The sequence below is a fragment of the Nothobranchius furzeri genome, chromosome 5, assembly GCF_043380555.1.
Source record: "Nothobranchius furzeri strain GRZ-AD chromosome 5, NfurGRZ-RIMD1, whole genome shotgun sequence".
Classification (NCBI taxonomy): Eukaryota; Metazoa; Chordata; class Actinopteri; order Cyprinodontiformes; family Nothobranchiidae; genus Nothobranchius; species Nothobranchius furzeri.
In genome coordinates, this window is record NC_091745.1 from 51,879,325 (window position 1) to 51,892,301 (window position 12,977).

The following is a 12,977-nucleotide window of genomic DNA, read 5'->3' on the forward strand; positions in this document are numbered from 1 at the left end:
TTTCGTTGCTTGTCTGTTCATATCCTTTTTGTCTAAATAGATAAACAACTTAAATAATCTAAATGGTGTGCTCTACACAAAAAATGAAAGAGTGGTCACATGGTAAATAATAAATTATAAAATCATTAAGACAAACCAGCCTTGTCTTAAAATAAAAAATAAAAGCAATAATCACATCAGTGAAGATAAAACTAAAAGCAATTTTAATGCTTCTAAACGCTTCAAATTGTGTCAAAATTTATGAAAGAAAAAAATATGTCCTGGTTCAAAAAAGTTTGTATTTTATTTTGAAAAATATTCGGAAACCTTGTTTCAACAACAGCAACATTGACGCTTACGTACTCCGCAAGGTCGATGAAGCAGGGCTGTCATGTTGAAGAAGTACCTTTAGGGAATTTCGCCTCTTGTTAGAAACCTGTTTCAGTTTGTGGCATGCATTAATATGCGTGTTGTAGTTAAATGCTGCGGTGGCTTCAGTCAGTTGTCTCGATGTTTTGGAGCAAGCTGGAGTTTTTGGGTGATACGAGCTGCGCGCGCTGTAAACTGAGCTGAGCTAGCTACGTTCTTTTTTTTTTTTTGTTTAGCTTTTGCGAGCATGAGTTCTGCTCCTAAACACGGTACCGCTGCCGAGACAGAGCTGTCCAACAAGTCCATGTCCGCTGTCACTGTAACCGGAAGCCTCCAGAAAGTCTTCAGCCATGTGAGAATAGAAAACCTGGTGGCAGGACTCAGCGGTGGAGTTGTGTCGACGCTGGTGCTTCACCCACTAGACCTCGTCAAGATCAGGTTTGCAGGTATGTCTAGAGAATACACAGTAAAGCTAGTTTCTTTTCTCTTATTATTCGTGCACAGCCCTTGTCCACATGTGGCTTTATCTGCTCTGGCAGGTTTATTTTAAAACACCTGCACAGAGCTTAGTTCATTACTTTTGCCATAACATAATTTGAACGTCTGTCTAACGCAGTGAGTGATGGCCTGGAGCTGAGACCTAAGTACAGCGGCATGTTTCACTGTATGAAGAGTGTGTGGCACCAGGAGGGACTGAGGGGTCTCTACCAGGGAGTGACACCTAATGTTTGGGGTGCTGGTGCTTCCTGGGGTCTCTATTTCTTCTTGTATGTAAACTTCTGACTGTATATCTGCAGCATTCATGAGAAAGTTTGTATTGGAAGTGTTTCACTATGGGATGTCTCACTGTCTATTCTGTGTTCTTTTGCAGTTACAATGCAATCAAAGGGTATACAAAAGAAGGGCGTCAGACTGAACTAAGTGCAGGAGAGCACCTTGTCTCGGCGGCTGAAGCTGGTTAGTTTTAGATCTGTGCAAGCACATGCTCATTCAATCAGCACACAGCCAATAGCAGCTGATAATACTGCTCTGTGCTGGCCTGAACTGACAGAGCAGATACAAACTAATGCACAGCTTTGTTTATGAGAGCTTCACAACGTCAAATAGGTCTGTTTCCCTCTGATAAATCCATCGTAGGTGCTGAAAATGAGAGCCTGACCAGCCAGCTCCATGCTTCCTTATTAGTTCTCTGTGTAGAATTCAACACAGGACGCGTCTGGCAGGCCAGGATATGGAAATTAAGCTTTTGTGTAGATTTCAGCAGATGAAGGTGAGATTATTTTTAAATCTATTGAAAAGTGCCTCTAAAAATAGAAAGATACCACAGCACAAATATTGGAGTATTACATGAAATAATAATAAACCAAAAAAAAAGGATTTTAAACAGAGAAATGTCCCAGGGGGGGTGTAGAGCAGTGTTAGGAGTAACACTGTTTAAGTATAACAGCGGTGTTAGGTAACGGAGTAATCTAGTTAATCACTATTCCCATTTTTGCAACGTTGTTGCCTTTACTAGGCGTGTAAACGGGTGCAGTTACTTATGTGGTCAAATGAAGCGCCGCAGCGCTGTCGGGCTTTCTGACAGCCACACTGATGTGTCGTCACACACAAGACGGAGCCTGCACTCGTAGGAATTAACTTTTAAATATCTCAGAGTCCTTAAAAACCTAAGGTGGCCTTTTTAACATTTATTCGACAGACTGGATATGTATTCCAGATATGTGTACTTCCATTGTTCTGGAAGTATAGATATCTAATTTGCAGGAAGATGGAATGCTACGTAAAGGTTTTGGTTTTATTCTGCTGGTTATTATGGCCATCTTCCACTTATTTCAAAGGTTTGATGGGAAGCTGCAGACCACATCGTTTTAGTCGCAACTGATGATAAGGTCCTCTCAAATCTAGAGTTTCATCTGTTGTTCTACAGGAAGCTGTTAACCTGTTTAACTAAAGACATAATTAGATACAAGGCTTTACTGGTGGAGATGCATGTGTGTGAACAAAGATCTGCTGCCCGTCTTGTGAGCCTCATTGGAGCAATTTCCTGTTCCTCTTTTGCAGGCGTCCTAACGCTTACCATTACCAACCCAATCTGGGTCACTAAGACCCAGATGGTTCTGCAGTACAGCGCCGACCCAACCAGGAAGCAGTACAAGGGGATGGTGGATGCTCTGGTGAAGATCTACCGCAGCGAGGGAGTAGCAGGACTCTACCGAGTGAGACATCACTTAGTTTAGGATTCTTCTATCATTTATTAACACAGAGAATGTTACGGGTGTGCAGCACTGTAAACAAACTTAAGTTGCTTTAAATTGTTATTTGGTCAAAACTCTCAAACGTTAAAATCAGAGCAGATCGCCATTCACCACTAGAGGGCGCCACCACACTATTTACCTTTGTAAAGCACAGCTTTGTAATTATACTCATGTTAGTATCTATATTAAACAGTGAAGATTTTCAAATTAAAAATGGCCGTAACTTTGAATGCTCGTCTACTCACTTCTCATTCATGTAATAAAGGCATGAGAAAGATGAGTACTGATGTTGTGTGTGTAGATAATATCTATACTGCAGTGTTTATACGTGTCTACACAGAAATACTGACAGCATGTTTTTTATGGAGGGTTTTGTTCCTGGCCTGTTTGGAACGTCACACGGAGCGCTGCAGTTCATGGCCTACGAAGAGCTCAAGAGAGACTACAACAAGTACAGGAAAGTGCCCTCAGACGCGAAGCTGGTGAGTCAAAGCTTTTCATTTTAAACAGTCCAACACCTAGACAACGGCCCGTTTCCCACTCTGCTCTCTCTGCTGACAGAATGCTCTGGAATACGTCACAATGGCAGCATTATCAAAACTATTTGCTGTGGCCACGACGTACCCCTATCAGGTGGTGCGAGCTCGCCTGCAAGACCAGCATAACAGATACAATGGAGTTATTGATGTCGTCATGCGGACATGGAGGTACGGGGCTCATCTGCTCTCAGTTGGTCCATGCCCACCTGTCTTCAATAATGTCCCACTTTTCTCTGCAGGAATGAAGGTGCGGCCGGTTTCTATAAAGGCATCATCCCAAACCTAATTCGTGTCACCCCCGCCTGCTGCATCACCTTTGTGGTTTATGAGAATGTGTCTCGCTTCCTCCTTGGGACTGAATAAATCCTGCAGGGGGTTTGCTGCCAGACTGCAGGCTCTTGTTGGAGCAGCGTGGAGACTGTTCCGCTGACTCTGTTCAGGATGAGGAGAAGGGCTGAAGTGAGCATTCATTGGCACTTAAAAGAATGCTGAAAACGTTGCTGAATGAAGTCCCAGAGAAACAGCTGAATCATCTTTTCTTTTTTATTCTGAACTCTGAAACATGACGATCAGCCTCTGGTTCAGAAACACAAGCCAAGCCTCGCTGAGCTGAGACGGTTGGTGACACATTGAGACACTTGTTACTACAGTTGCATCACCAGATATGGAACCTTTAATGATTTCTAATGGAAATTCTGTTGGTTTTTTTGCTGCAGTGTTGTGTCTCCAACAGTCACAACCTGTGAGACGATAAGGGTGTGTGCCGCTGTGGTTCTGTTTACTTAAGTTCTGGCAGCAGAAAGGGGAAAAAACATTTAAATTTTGTTTATGGACATTAAATTTCTCTCAGGTTTTATTGTGTGTGTGTGTGTGTGTGTGTGTGTGTGTGTGTGTGTGTGTGTTCTGATGTTTAGTCTGCACACTCCTGTTTAAAAAATACTTTTTTCCTCATGACGTCAGCTGAAAGTTTTTAATATGTGAGATGAATCTTGATCTGCTTTGTCTTTAGCCAGTTTGATGCTAGCCTGTTATCTTTCAGCTTTTCTACTAATTTATAAGTAACTGTTGACAGAATTGATTCTTTAAAAAAGAACTTTATTGACAACAATAAAGCAGACAAAGCTACCGTACACTTGTGTTGCTAGCAGACAGGACCACAGCGTCCCTGTCTACGGGCTGATGACCAGCTTGGTGTTTAAAGAAAACAAAAACATTCAAGTTACAATCAGTGATGCTGTGACGCTTGGGTAAGCCGTCCCCGATCGTTTCAGAGGGCCAGTGAACACGGCTACAGCACCAGAGCTGGAGCCTCTCGTTCATGCAGGTCTCTTATTTAGGCAGCTCCTCCACGATAATCCTGGAGACGGAGTTCCAGCCTGTAGATGCGTCACCCCTGGGATAGTCAGCACAGGTCCCCACCCACACCGCCACATCCACCAGTCCCGCTTTGATGCCCTCGCACAGTCCTTCAACTTTAGAGGAGGAGAAGGGAAGGAACAGAACAGAGGGGATGAGCTTCATGAAACATCCACCCTGAAATCTGAGATGGTAAAAGTGTTAATTATACTTTTTTTATGATACTGTGGTGAACTTCTGAAGTTTTAATAAAAGAGTGCTGCTGAGGGAACGAGACTGCTCCACAGCAGTTGAACAAACACGTAGAAGATGAAAAGCTCAGTGTCTTTTACTGCCGAGCTTGCAGCTACACAAAGGCAAACATACAGCAGGACTGGAGCTGTCCTGGAATAATTACAGTTTTCTTCTAGTTACCTGGTTTAATATACAATTATAAAACCTTAAAACACCAAGTTTGTTTAGGTCCGTAACTCTTGAAGGTTCTGATCAACTTGCTGCCAAGTCCAAAGCCTCCAACAAAAAGTCACCACTTTACCCATCAAGTAACATCAACTGGTTTACCTGACATCTAGCAAAAGTTTGGAGATGAGAATACAACATGCAACTTCCTGTTCTCGGTGGGCGGGGCTACGGTGAGGTGAAGGTTTTAACAAGTAGGTGTGCATGAGACCACATCTGTGAGTAAAAGTATGTTTCTCAGCAGCTCAGACATTTATATGTGCGAGCTTGCACAAGTCTGGGTTTTATAGAGGAGTGGAAGTCTGAGGTTTAACCTCGTCCAGACCCTGATAGCTATCTTCCATCATGCCTTAAAGGTATGGTAGAAGAGTTTATGTAACATGTTTACCATTTTGCTTGGAACTCTTCACTGACTGATGGCAAACAATTATAATCATCTCTGAAATATACAATCCTGGAAAATCCTGAACTTCCCTTTCATGATGATTGGATCATAATCCATCCATCAAACTGCACTTCTGAACCCCCACCACACACACACTAGTGATGGAAATTCCAGCTCTTTTTAGAGAGCCGGTTCTTTTGGCTCGGCTCCCAAGTGGCTCCTCAGCTTTACTGTTGCGTAGAGTACATTTATAACCAAAATAATGCTAAACTATATGTAAAACGATTTACTAATGTAAAAAAAAAGCAATATATCAAATATTTATCATTTCTATGGATTTAATAACTGAACACTTTAAGAAATCTCCACTTTCCGACTGCTGGCGCTCATTTTCTCACCGTCTTCGTCGGGCTCTCCTCTCTCTCACTCGCCTTTTTCCTCCTCATTCCCTCTCGTCTCCCTCCTCCCACATGTGCTCTGCTGTGTGTCTGAGTCTGATCCTCCCTCTTCCCTGCCCCTACTGCTCTATGTGTGGACAGTCTGGACACGCAGTTACATATGAAGACCAGTCTCCTGTAGCTTCCACCAAGTCGGGGTGGAGGGGGAGGGGCCGGCTCCCAATGACGAGCCGGCTCCCGTCGTTCACTTCAAAGAGCCGGCTCTTAGAGCCGATTCGTTCGCGACCGACACATCACTAACACACACACACACACACACCTTGGGAACAAGCCTTTTGCATTGCTGTATTCTGAAGATGCCAGAACAGAGGGGTTTGGACTTTAGAAATGTGTATTTTCGAAACGTTAGCTGGCTTCAACAGCATGTCACATTCCAACTTCCAAGAGTATACAGACTTCATTTGGAGTGGACGATGAAACATTTGTAGGAGAAATGTATTAATACATAATCCAGAATGACCACTTCCTGTAGGACTTGGGTCATCGCTCCAACACACTGTTTTGTGAACCTTAGTCAGTTTCATAAAAGTGCCAAATTTAAAAGGTCCAAGTGAAATTAGACAAGAGGAATAACATTTTCTCAGCAAATTCTTAAATGTTCTACAGATAGAACGGGCCTCTTAGTGAATGCACGGTTACTTGTGACAGACCTGAAGACGTTCTGTGGATGTTGATGGTGGAGTTGAGCTCCGGACTTCCCTGGTCTAAGTAGATGATGGACTCCACTGGTAGGGGTCCTGTACACTCTGCTCCATTAAAGGTGAAATACCACCTCTGACAGCATGCGTTCTTGCACTTGAGTCTGAGGGAACCGCTGAAGAGGACTCTGAGAGCGCTGTCTGAGCGCAGCTTGGTGAATGTGCAATCCTGTGACACAGCATGGAGTAAGATGTGTGGATTTGTTATTCCTAAAAGGAGAAGCCTTGGGGAGGTACTTACAGCTACTTTACCCAGGTCAATCCCATAATTCAGAGCGTTCCAGGCACACTGCTTGTAGTTGGGCCTCCAGGGCTCTTCGAAAATCTCGCTAATGCATTCCCCTTTCTCACCTTTGAGGCCGTCACGGCCCGGGATACCAGGCGTTCCTGGAATGCCGTTGGATCCGGGGTTACCGTCCCTGCCAGCGGTGCCTGCTGGGCCTTGCATGCAGCTGCCATACTGAACAAACATAATAGTGGGGAAATTGTGGGGATGCATGTAATAAAGCACGGACTCTGTTGATGTGAACAGTTCACATCAACAAATGAAGTCTCAACAGGGCTGAAGCAAGTCTATGGAGTTCCAAATTAAGACATGAAACTGTTGAATCAACAAACTTGAAGCCACTAACTAATGAATAGCAGGCCGGGTGTAAATGAGCAACTGGAGGCCGTCTAATGAGTAGGTGTCTGGCTACACATGTCCCAGTGTGATTCACTGTCCTGTTGAATCTGCTATCCTTAAACGGACACAGCATCTAAACGCTGACTCAGACACACACACATAAAGCTACCACATGCACAGACACACGGTGGAGGAGCCAAATAGAGAAGAGTTACATGTTCCTCCGGAGAGGAAGGAGAGGTGCAAGGCAAAAAACAGTCAGGAAAAATGTATCTGGAGCAGAAGAGGAGAACAAAGAGCTTTTACATGAATTTCTACATCTTGTCCCGACTCAAGTCCCTGGAGAATAAGGACAAAAATGTATTTTAGAGTGTCCAATTTGGAAATACGCCCCCAATAGAAGAACTATGGGATTGTAATCTTAGCTGCATTTGAACAGATGGTGGAGAGACTGTTTTAGCCATTAAGCAGCCAACGCTGAGGCAACCTGGGGGCATCAGACCTTACATCATCTCTAAAGGAGCTGGGGAGTCAGCAACATAATTTTAAAGTGGGAGGTTGGTTTTTTTTTTTTGCATGTGCTGAAACGCTTCCAGGAAATTGGGACTTCCAGGCTCCTTCCTGGTGACTGAGCATGGAAAGGGTGCAGCTACAAAACGCTCAGATTGTTGGATTTTTAGAGAAGTTGCAGAGCAGAAAGAGAACTCTGTCTCTAAGCACAGCTGGGTGTTGTATTAGCTACCTCCTTCCTGTCTGCGTGGTTTACACTCCAGCCATTTTGAATATCAGTACCACACAGTCAGATACTGTAACTAGAAGAATAAAGGAGGCTTTGGAATCAGAGGCGTTTCATGCATTAGTCAACACCAGTCGGTACTTTCTTGGCTCATGCAGAGCAAAATTATAAAGCTCAGCTTTGAGGGATTTCTGATTCAAAAGATCTCCGTTAGATGCAAAGTAGGACTTAATGATTACCATGCTGTTCAGAAAAGTAGATCTCCCCTCAGCGGCGTGTCTAGTGCAGTTGGCCTTTTCTGCATCATTTCCAGAGCACTAGATACAGATGGTAACACAATATGTTCTTTATTACGCTTCACATGTGGTCACAGTTGTCCAAGAAGAGTAACGTAGGTAAGACTTTGGGGGGAAGAAGGGAGCTGATCCTGATGGAGCCCCCAGCAAAACCAGGTTTCACTGTTTACTCTCCAAATCTGTGTTTTTATCAGCCAACCAGACTGAAAACATGAGCAAGAGGCTCGAGAATCAAATCAAATAGTTGAACCCTGCTTTAAGGGTTTTTATTAGCAGTAAGTTTAATTATAAAATAAATGAGAAAAGGTTATTTCTAAAGTGGAAAAACATGAACACAGATAACAAAGGCAGACAGATGGTATGAGCCAGACCCTAACTTCCTGTTTTAAAGAATTCATTCAGTCTGCTGGAGAGCTGCCAACCCTGGACTAAAGGACAACCAGCTGTAAAGGTTCAAAAATGTCAGAAAGGTTTAAGTTATGATCTGCTGAAGGAACTAGATGTTTCTGAAGAGTGTTTTTATGTCCATGCCCAATCTAGAAAACTTCTGAAGACATTTAAAGATGCCAATGTTTTTCCTGTCCGCAGTTCTATCGTCACATTTGGAACAATCTCCAATGTCCAGTCTGGTGTACGAAAATGTTAAAACTGCTCTCAGTGGCTCATTAAGGTCACCACAAATCCTGTCCTCCTATTCCCTGACAGCAAACTATAGATGAGAAGAAGACAGGAATCAAAAGAGCCTTGGACAAGCAGCCGCCAGCTGAAAAGCAGAGGTTGTGTTAAACTGTGAAGCAGAAGGCACTGGTGGTTCAGATTTTAATGTTATATATATATATATATATATATATATATATATATATATATATATATATATATATATATATATATATATATATATATATATATTGCATGCTACAACTCCCTTCATTACCAGTTTTAAATAAAATATGCTAAAATACAATGAAGATGGATGGCTCTGGGACGTGATGGAGACCTAAGCATGCCTCATGTCTGCTTTATGTTCCGTAACAGTTGTTGGAGTCAGATGAGTTTTTAGATCTGAACATTTTTTTGTGACTTTAACTCTCCCACTAAACGTTTTGTGTAAAGAAGGAAATAGGCCTACCTGGAACTGTCACCTGTGATGTGAGCTCTACAGTTTTGCCAGAGTCCCTTCTCTTTAAAGACATTTACGTTTTGTGTGGATTTTGTCCACATTTTAAAACATCAGAAATCCACATCGCACTATTCCGGACTGAACCAAACTGTTCGGTGCAGTTTTGCGTTAAAATTGCTCAAAAATGCGACAAATCCGCAAATTAGAAGTGAAAACGCTTCTGCGGCTTGTTCACACTTTTGTACACTCATAATTAATTTGTGGCTCCACAGATAACTCCCCATCAGAGATGCAAGGGAGGCTGGGTAAAAAGAATGAATGTTACACGAGGCGCACGAAAAATGCAAGAAACGTTGAGTGACGTCACAGTCACGACTGAACACCGGTTCATTTATTATGGGAGAATTAGAAAAAAGCTTAATTTCGTTGTCTTGTGGAGTTCTGATTTTCAGTCCTTACCTTGTCGGCATCAGGATCTTTTCGGTATCCTCGGTTTCTCACCTTCTCCTCTCCGTACAGAGGCAAAGCCACGCAGGCGAGCAGCAGCAGGCGGGAGATCATCTCGAGGCGGACAGACGCGGACTGAATGTGAGGAGAGCTGAGGCTGCAGTCCAGAGGAGGGCAGAAGGGAAGGAGCCAAGCATGCAGAAAATAAAGAAAACACCAGTGCTCCGCTGCAAACGGAGAGGAATAAGTGACTCACACTCACACACCGCAGCTTATAAACCTAGAGTTTTAATCATCAAACTAAAACAGCAAAGACACGAAATGTAACAAAAAACTTCAGAGGCGATCCAGAACTGCATCCCAAACTCCATCCACATGACAAAAATAGAAAACAGACAATGACACAGATTCCCTTTAAGTTGGTGGCTGAACCATGAAAACGTCTCTGAGGAACAGTCGGTCCCTTTTGCAGCATTTAGACAAGACAACTTTAAATAAATCACACAGGCTGTTCTAAAACTCGAGACGTTTTGTGAACTTTTTCATAAATATTCTTACCCCAAATCCACAATCTTCACTTATATCTTTATATAATGTGTGGTTTGAGGTTTAAAAGAGATTTGACGGTTATAAAGTGATTCTGTGTACACATATTCACACCAAATCCTGTTAATTTGGGGAAAGCCTGTAGAGCTATCCTGAATTCAGACCCAAGTTTGCTGCTCTTAAAATTGCTCCAGTCTCTTCAAGCATTTTAAAATTCAAAATTTCTCTTAGCCCACGGGAGACACTTTCCTGAATGGCCAACATTTAGAAAAATTGTTTATGTCAACATAACGGCTAGTCCTAGCACAGCTGAGTTGCTGCCAACAGCAACAGTCCACCCGATGTTATTGCAGGCCTTTGATTCTGGGGGATTCAGCAGAAACCCCGACACCCAGACGGAACAGAAATGCTGTATTTATGCTTGTAAAGAAAACACAATATAAACAACTGTAATGCAAAATAAGTGACCGCGCATAAACTCTGAAATCAGAGCTGACTTGCCGTTCGCTCATCAGTCATGAACATGAGATCGACAGGCGGATTGGTGCTGCATCTGCAGTGATGTTGGGCGTTGTACCGGTCTGTCGTGGTGAAGCGAGCGGAGCCAGAAGGCAAAGTTCTCTATTTACCGGTAGTTTTACGTTCCTACCCTCACCTATGGTCACGAGCTTTGGGTAGTGACCGAACAAACAAGATTGTGGACACAAGTGGCCTAAGTGAGTTTTCTCCGCAGGATGGCTGGGCTCTCTCCCTTAGAGGTAAGGTAATAAGTCGGTCATCCGGAAGGGGCTCGGCGTAGACCCGCTGCTCTTCCACATCGAGAGGAGCCAGTTGAGGTGGCCAGGGCATCTAGTTAGGAGGCCTCCTGAACACCTCCCTGGTGAGATTTTCTGGGCACATCTAACTGGGAGGAGACCTAAGGGAGGACCCAGAACACGCTGGAAGGACTACCTCTCTTGGCTGGTCAGGGAACACCTTAGGATTCCCCCGGAAGAGCTGACCCAAGTAGCTGGGGAGAGGGAAGTCTGGGCCTCCCTGCTAAGGGGAGGGCTTTAGGCTACTGCCCCTACGACCCGACCCCGGATACGCGGCCGAAAATGGATGGATGGATGAACTGTTCATGAAGTCAGCTAAATATTATTTGTATCTTTCTCACAGAACACAAGAGAAATGCTAAAATTTCACTTCAATAAAAGGTCCACCTAATTTGTCTCAAGATGGTTCAGAGTCTTTGAACTGATGATATTTAAAAATGTGCAAAATATCCGTTTCAATATCTGCTTCATTTTTTTAGATTTAAAAAATATTTAAACAAATAATTCTTTAACCAGATGACATGATGACACTTGTGCAAAAACCATCCTAAAATAAAAACTAATCAGCAAATTCAGCCCAAAAACTAAATTCAGCTTAAGTGAATATTTTATATAAAAAATAAAAATAAAACAGTGTTTGATCATTAGGAGAAGAGGTCTGAGCGTAAGCTTTCTGTTCAGGAAGGACGTAAGACATTAGATTAAGACAGTTTACCACAGGACAGCGTCTCTAAGGCTGAATACTGGACGTATCAGGACGTCCCTGACATCAATCTCAGTGTTCCGACTACAGTAACAAACTCAGACTCTACAGTAACTAAGTACATTTACAATAATATTACATTTGTCTTTTAGCAAGTATCATACATCATTCAGCTAACGTCTATAAAACTAAAGCATGCGCTCATTTAAAAAAGGCCATTGGTAGCTGGACAGCTGGGACAGGGTTGTCCTTTTTGACATTCAGACTAAAAACTCCCAAACTCACTGATTCACCCAACTAAATCAGCAACTCCAGCCTACATCCCACAGATTCAGGTCCTATACACACTTTGGAAATACTTGTCTGTTGCATTTTGGTGCCACTAAACAACATTGGGCACACAAAAACAGAAACCAGCACCACATGGGGCTGGGTGCATCACAGGGGGAGAGAGTAGAAACATCTAGGAGGTCAGATTCTTTGGCTCCTTGTTTTCCTCAGACACGTGGTGCGCTGTTTGGTGGGCGGAGTCATGGATGATGCTGCTGTGTGATGGGTTTAAAGCTGGATGCTGCTGCTGCTGCTCACCAGTAGCATGTCTGGGCTCCAACAGATCACAGCTGGGGCTCAACCTACAATCAGCAGGACACATAACAGATTCAAGATTCTCAGATCAATCTGAGTACAACAGTCCTGACAACATCAGACATGGAGTTAAATGTTGCCTCTGAAATACCATAAAGCTGACTCTTAAAAGCAAAACTGAAAGATCTGGCTGCAGATTTGGCCATCGTGAGAGAAATATACAGCCAGGGTTCCCACTCTTTTCTTGAAAATATTTTCCAGGACATTTTCAAGACTTTTTCAGTGTACAAGTCAAGTTATCATAACTACGGTTTGCCAATATCTCGATATGATATGATATATATATATATATATATATATATATATATATATATATATATATATATATATATATATATATATATATATATATTTAGAAACAGATATGATATTGTACCTACCTACACCGTTATATTGACAATATAGTTGTGGAAAGATTTTTGTCTTTAACAATCCCACCTGCTTTCCTCTACTTACAATGCAACACAACTAAAACAGAAGTTATTCTCTACTTTAGTTCATACCAGAGGTGCCATATTGTGGCATCATCAAGTCATCTCCATGTCA

The 12,977-nt window shown here is 42.8% G+C and overlaps 3 protein-coding genes across 6 annotated transcripts in view; 1 reads left to right on the forward strand and 2 right to left on the reverse strand.

Moving 5' to 3' along the window:
• Positions 1–458: 458 nt before the first annotated feature.
• Positions 459–3,662, forward strand: slc25a32b (solute carrier family 25 member 32b). The gene is made up of 7 exons (XM_015949265.3): positions 459–794; positions 965–1,115; positions 1,220–1,305; positions 2,410–2,564; positions 2,972–3,085; positions 3,165–3,310; positions 3,382–3,662. Exons 1-7 carry the CDS (start codon positions 596–598, stop codon positions 3,503–3,505), a joined length of 975 nt encoding a protein of 324 aa, XP_015804751.1. The 5' UTR covers positions 459–595; the 3' UTR covers positions 3,506–3,662.
• Positions 3,663–4,216: 554 nt separating this feature from the next.
• Positions 4,217–10,053, reverse strand: LOC107378843 (collagen triple helix repeat-containing protein 1). 3 transcript variants are annotated; one of them, XM_015949266.3, is made up of 5 exons: positions 9,735–10,053; positions 8,099–8,176; positions 6,740–6,958; positions 6,451–6,667; positions 4,217–4,614 (listed from the first exon to the last, which is right to left on the reverse strand). In XM_015949266.3, the coding sequence occupies exons 1-5, from the start codon at positions 9,834–9,836 to the stop codon at positions 4,472–4,474; spliced, it is 759 nt and encodes a 252-aa protein (XP_015804752.1). In that variant the 5' UTR covers positions 9,837–10,053; the 3' UTR covers positions 4,217–4,471. The 3 variants fall into 3 exon arrangements, with proteins under 3 accessions (XP_015804752.1, XP_054596548.1, XP_015804753.1); XM_054740573.2 differs by lacking the exon at positions 8,099–8,176 and having other exon boundaries at positions 9,777–10,053; XM_015949267.3 differs by lacking the exon at positions 8,099–8,176.
• A 1,964-nt stretch (positions 10,054–12,017) lies between these two features.
• The window catches only part of fzd6 (frizzled class receptor 6), a 28,773-nt gene continuing 27,813 nt past the window's right edge, over positions 12,018–12,977 (reverse strand). For both annotated transcript variants that reach the window (XM_015949264.3, XM_070550910.1), the window contains exon 8: positions 12,018–12,418. In XM_015949264.3, the coding sequence (XP_015804750.1) occupies positions 12,250–12,418 (169 nt within the window). In that variant the 3' untranslated portion in view covers positions 12,018–12,249. The remainder of the gene's footprint in view (positions 12,419–12,977) is intronic.

Coding starts and splice junctions, on each gene's coding strand:
- LOC107378843 (XM_015949266.3), bottom strand. CDS start 9,836: ATGATCTCCCGCCTGCTGCTGCTCGCCTGCGTGGCTTTGCCTCTGTAC. Junction 8,177..9,734: donor AAGATCCTGATGCCGACAAG/GTAAGGACTGAA, acceptor ATCTGTATCTAG/TGCTCTGGAAATGATGCAGA. Junction 6,668..6,739: donor TTGACCTGGGTAAAGTAGCT/GTAAGTACCTCC, acceptor GCTGTGTCACAG/GATTGCACATTCACCAAGCT.
- slc25a32b (XM_015949265.3), top strand. CDS start 596: ATGAGTTCTGCTCCTAAACACGGTACCGCTGCCGAGACAGAGCTGTCC. Junction 3,086..3,164: donor TGCCCTCAGACGCGAAGCTG/GTGAGTCAAAGC, acceptor CTCTGCTGACAG/AATGCTCTGGAATACGTCAC. Junction 3,311..3,381: donor GTCGTCATGCGGACATGGAG/GTACGGGGCTCA, acceptor TTTTCTCTGCAG/GAATGAAGGTGCGGCCGGTT.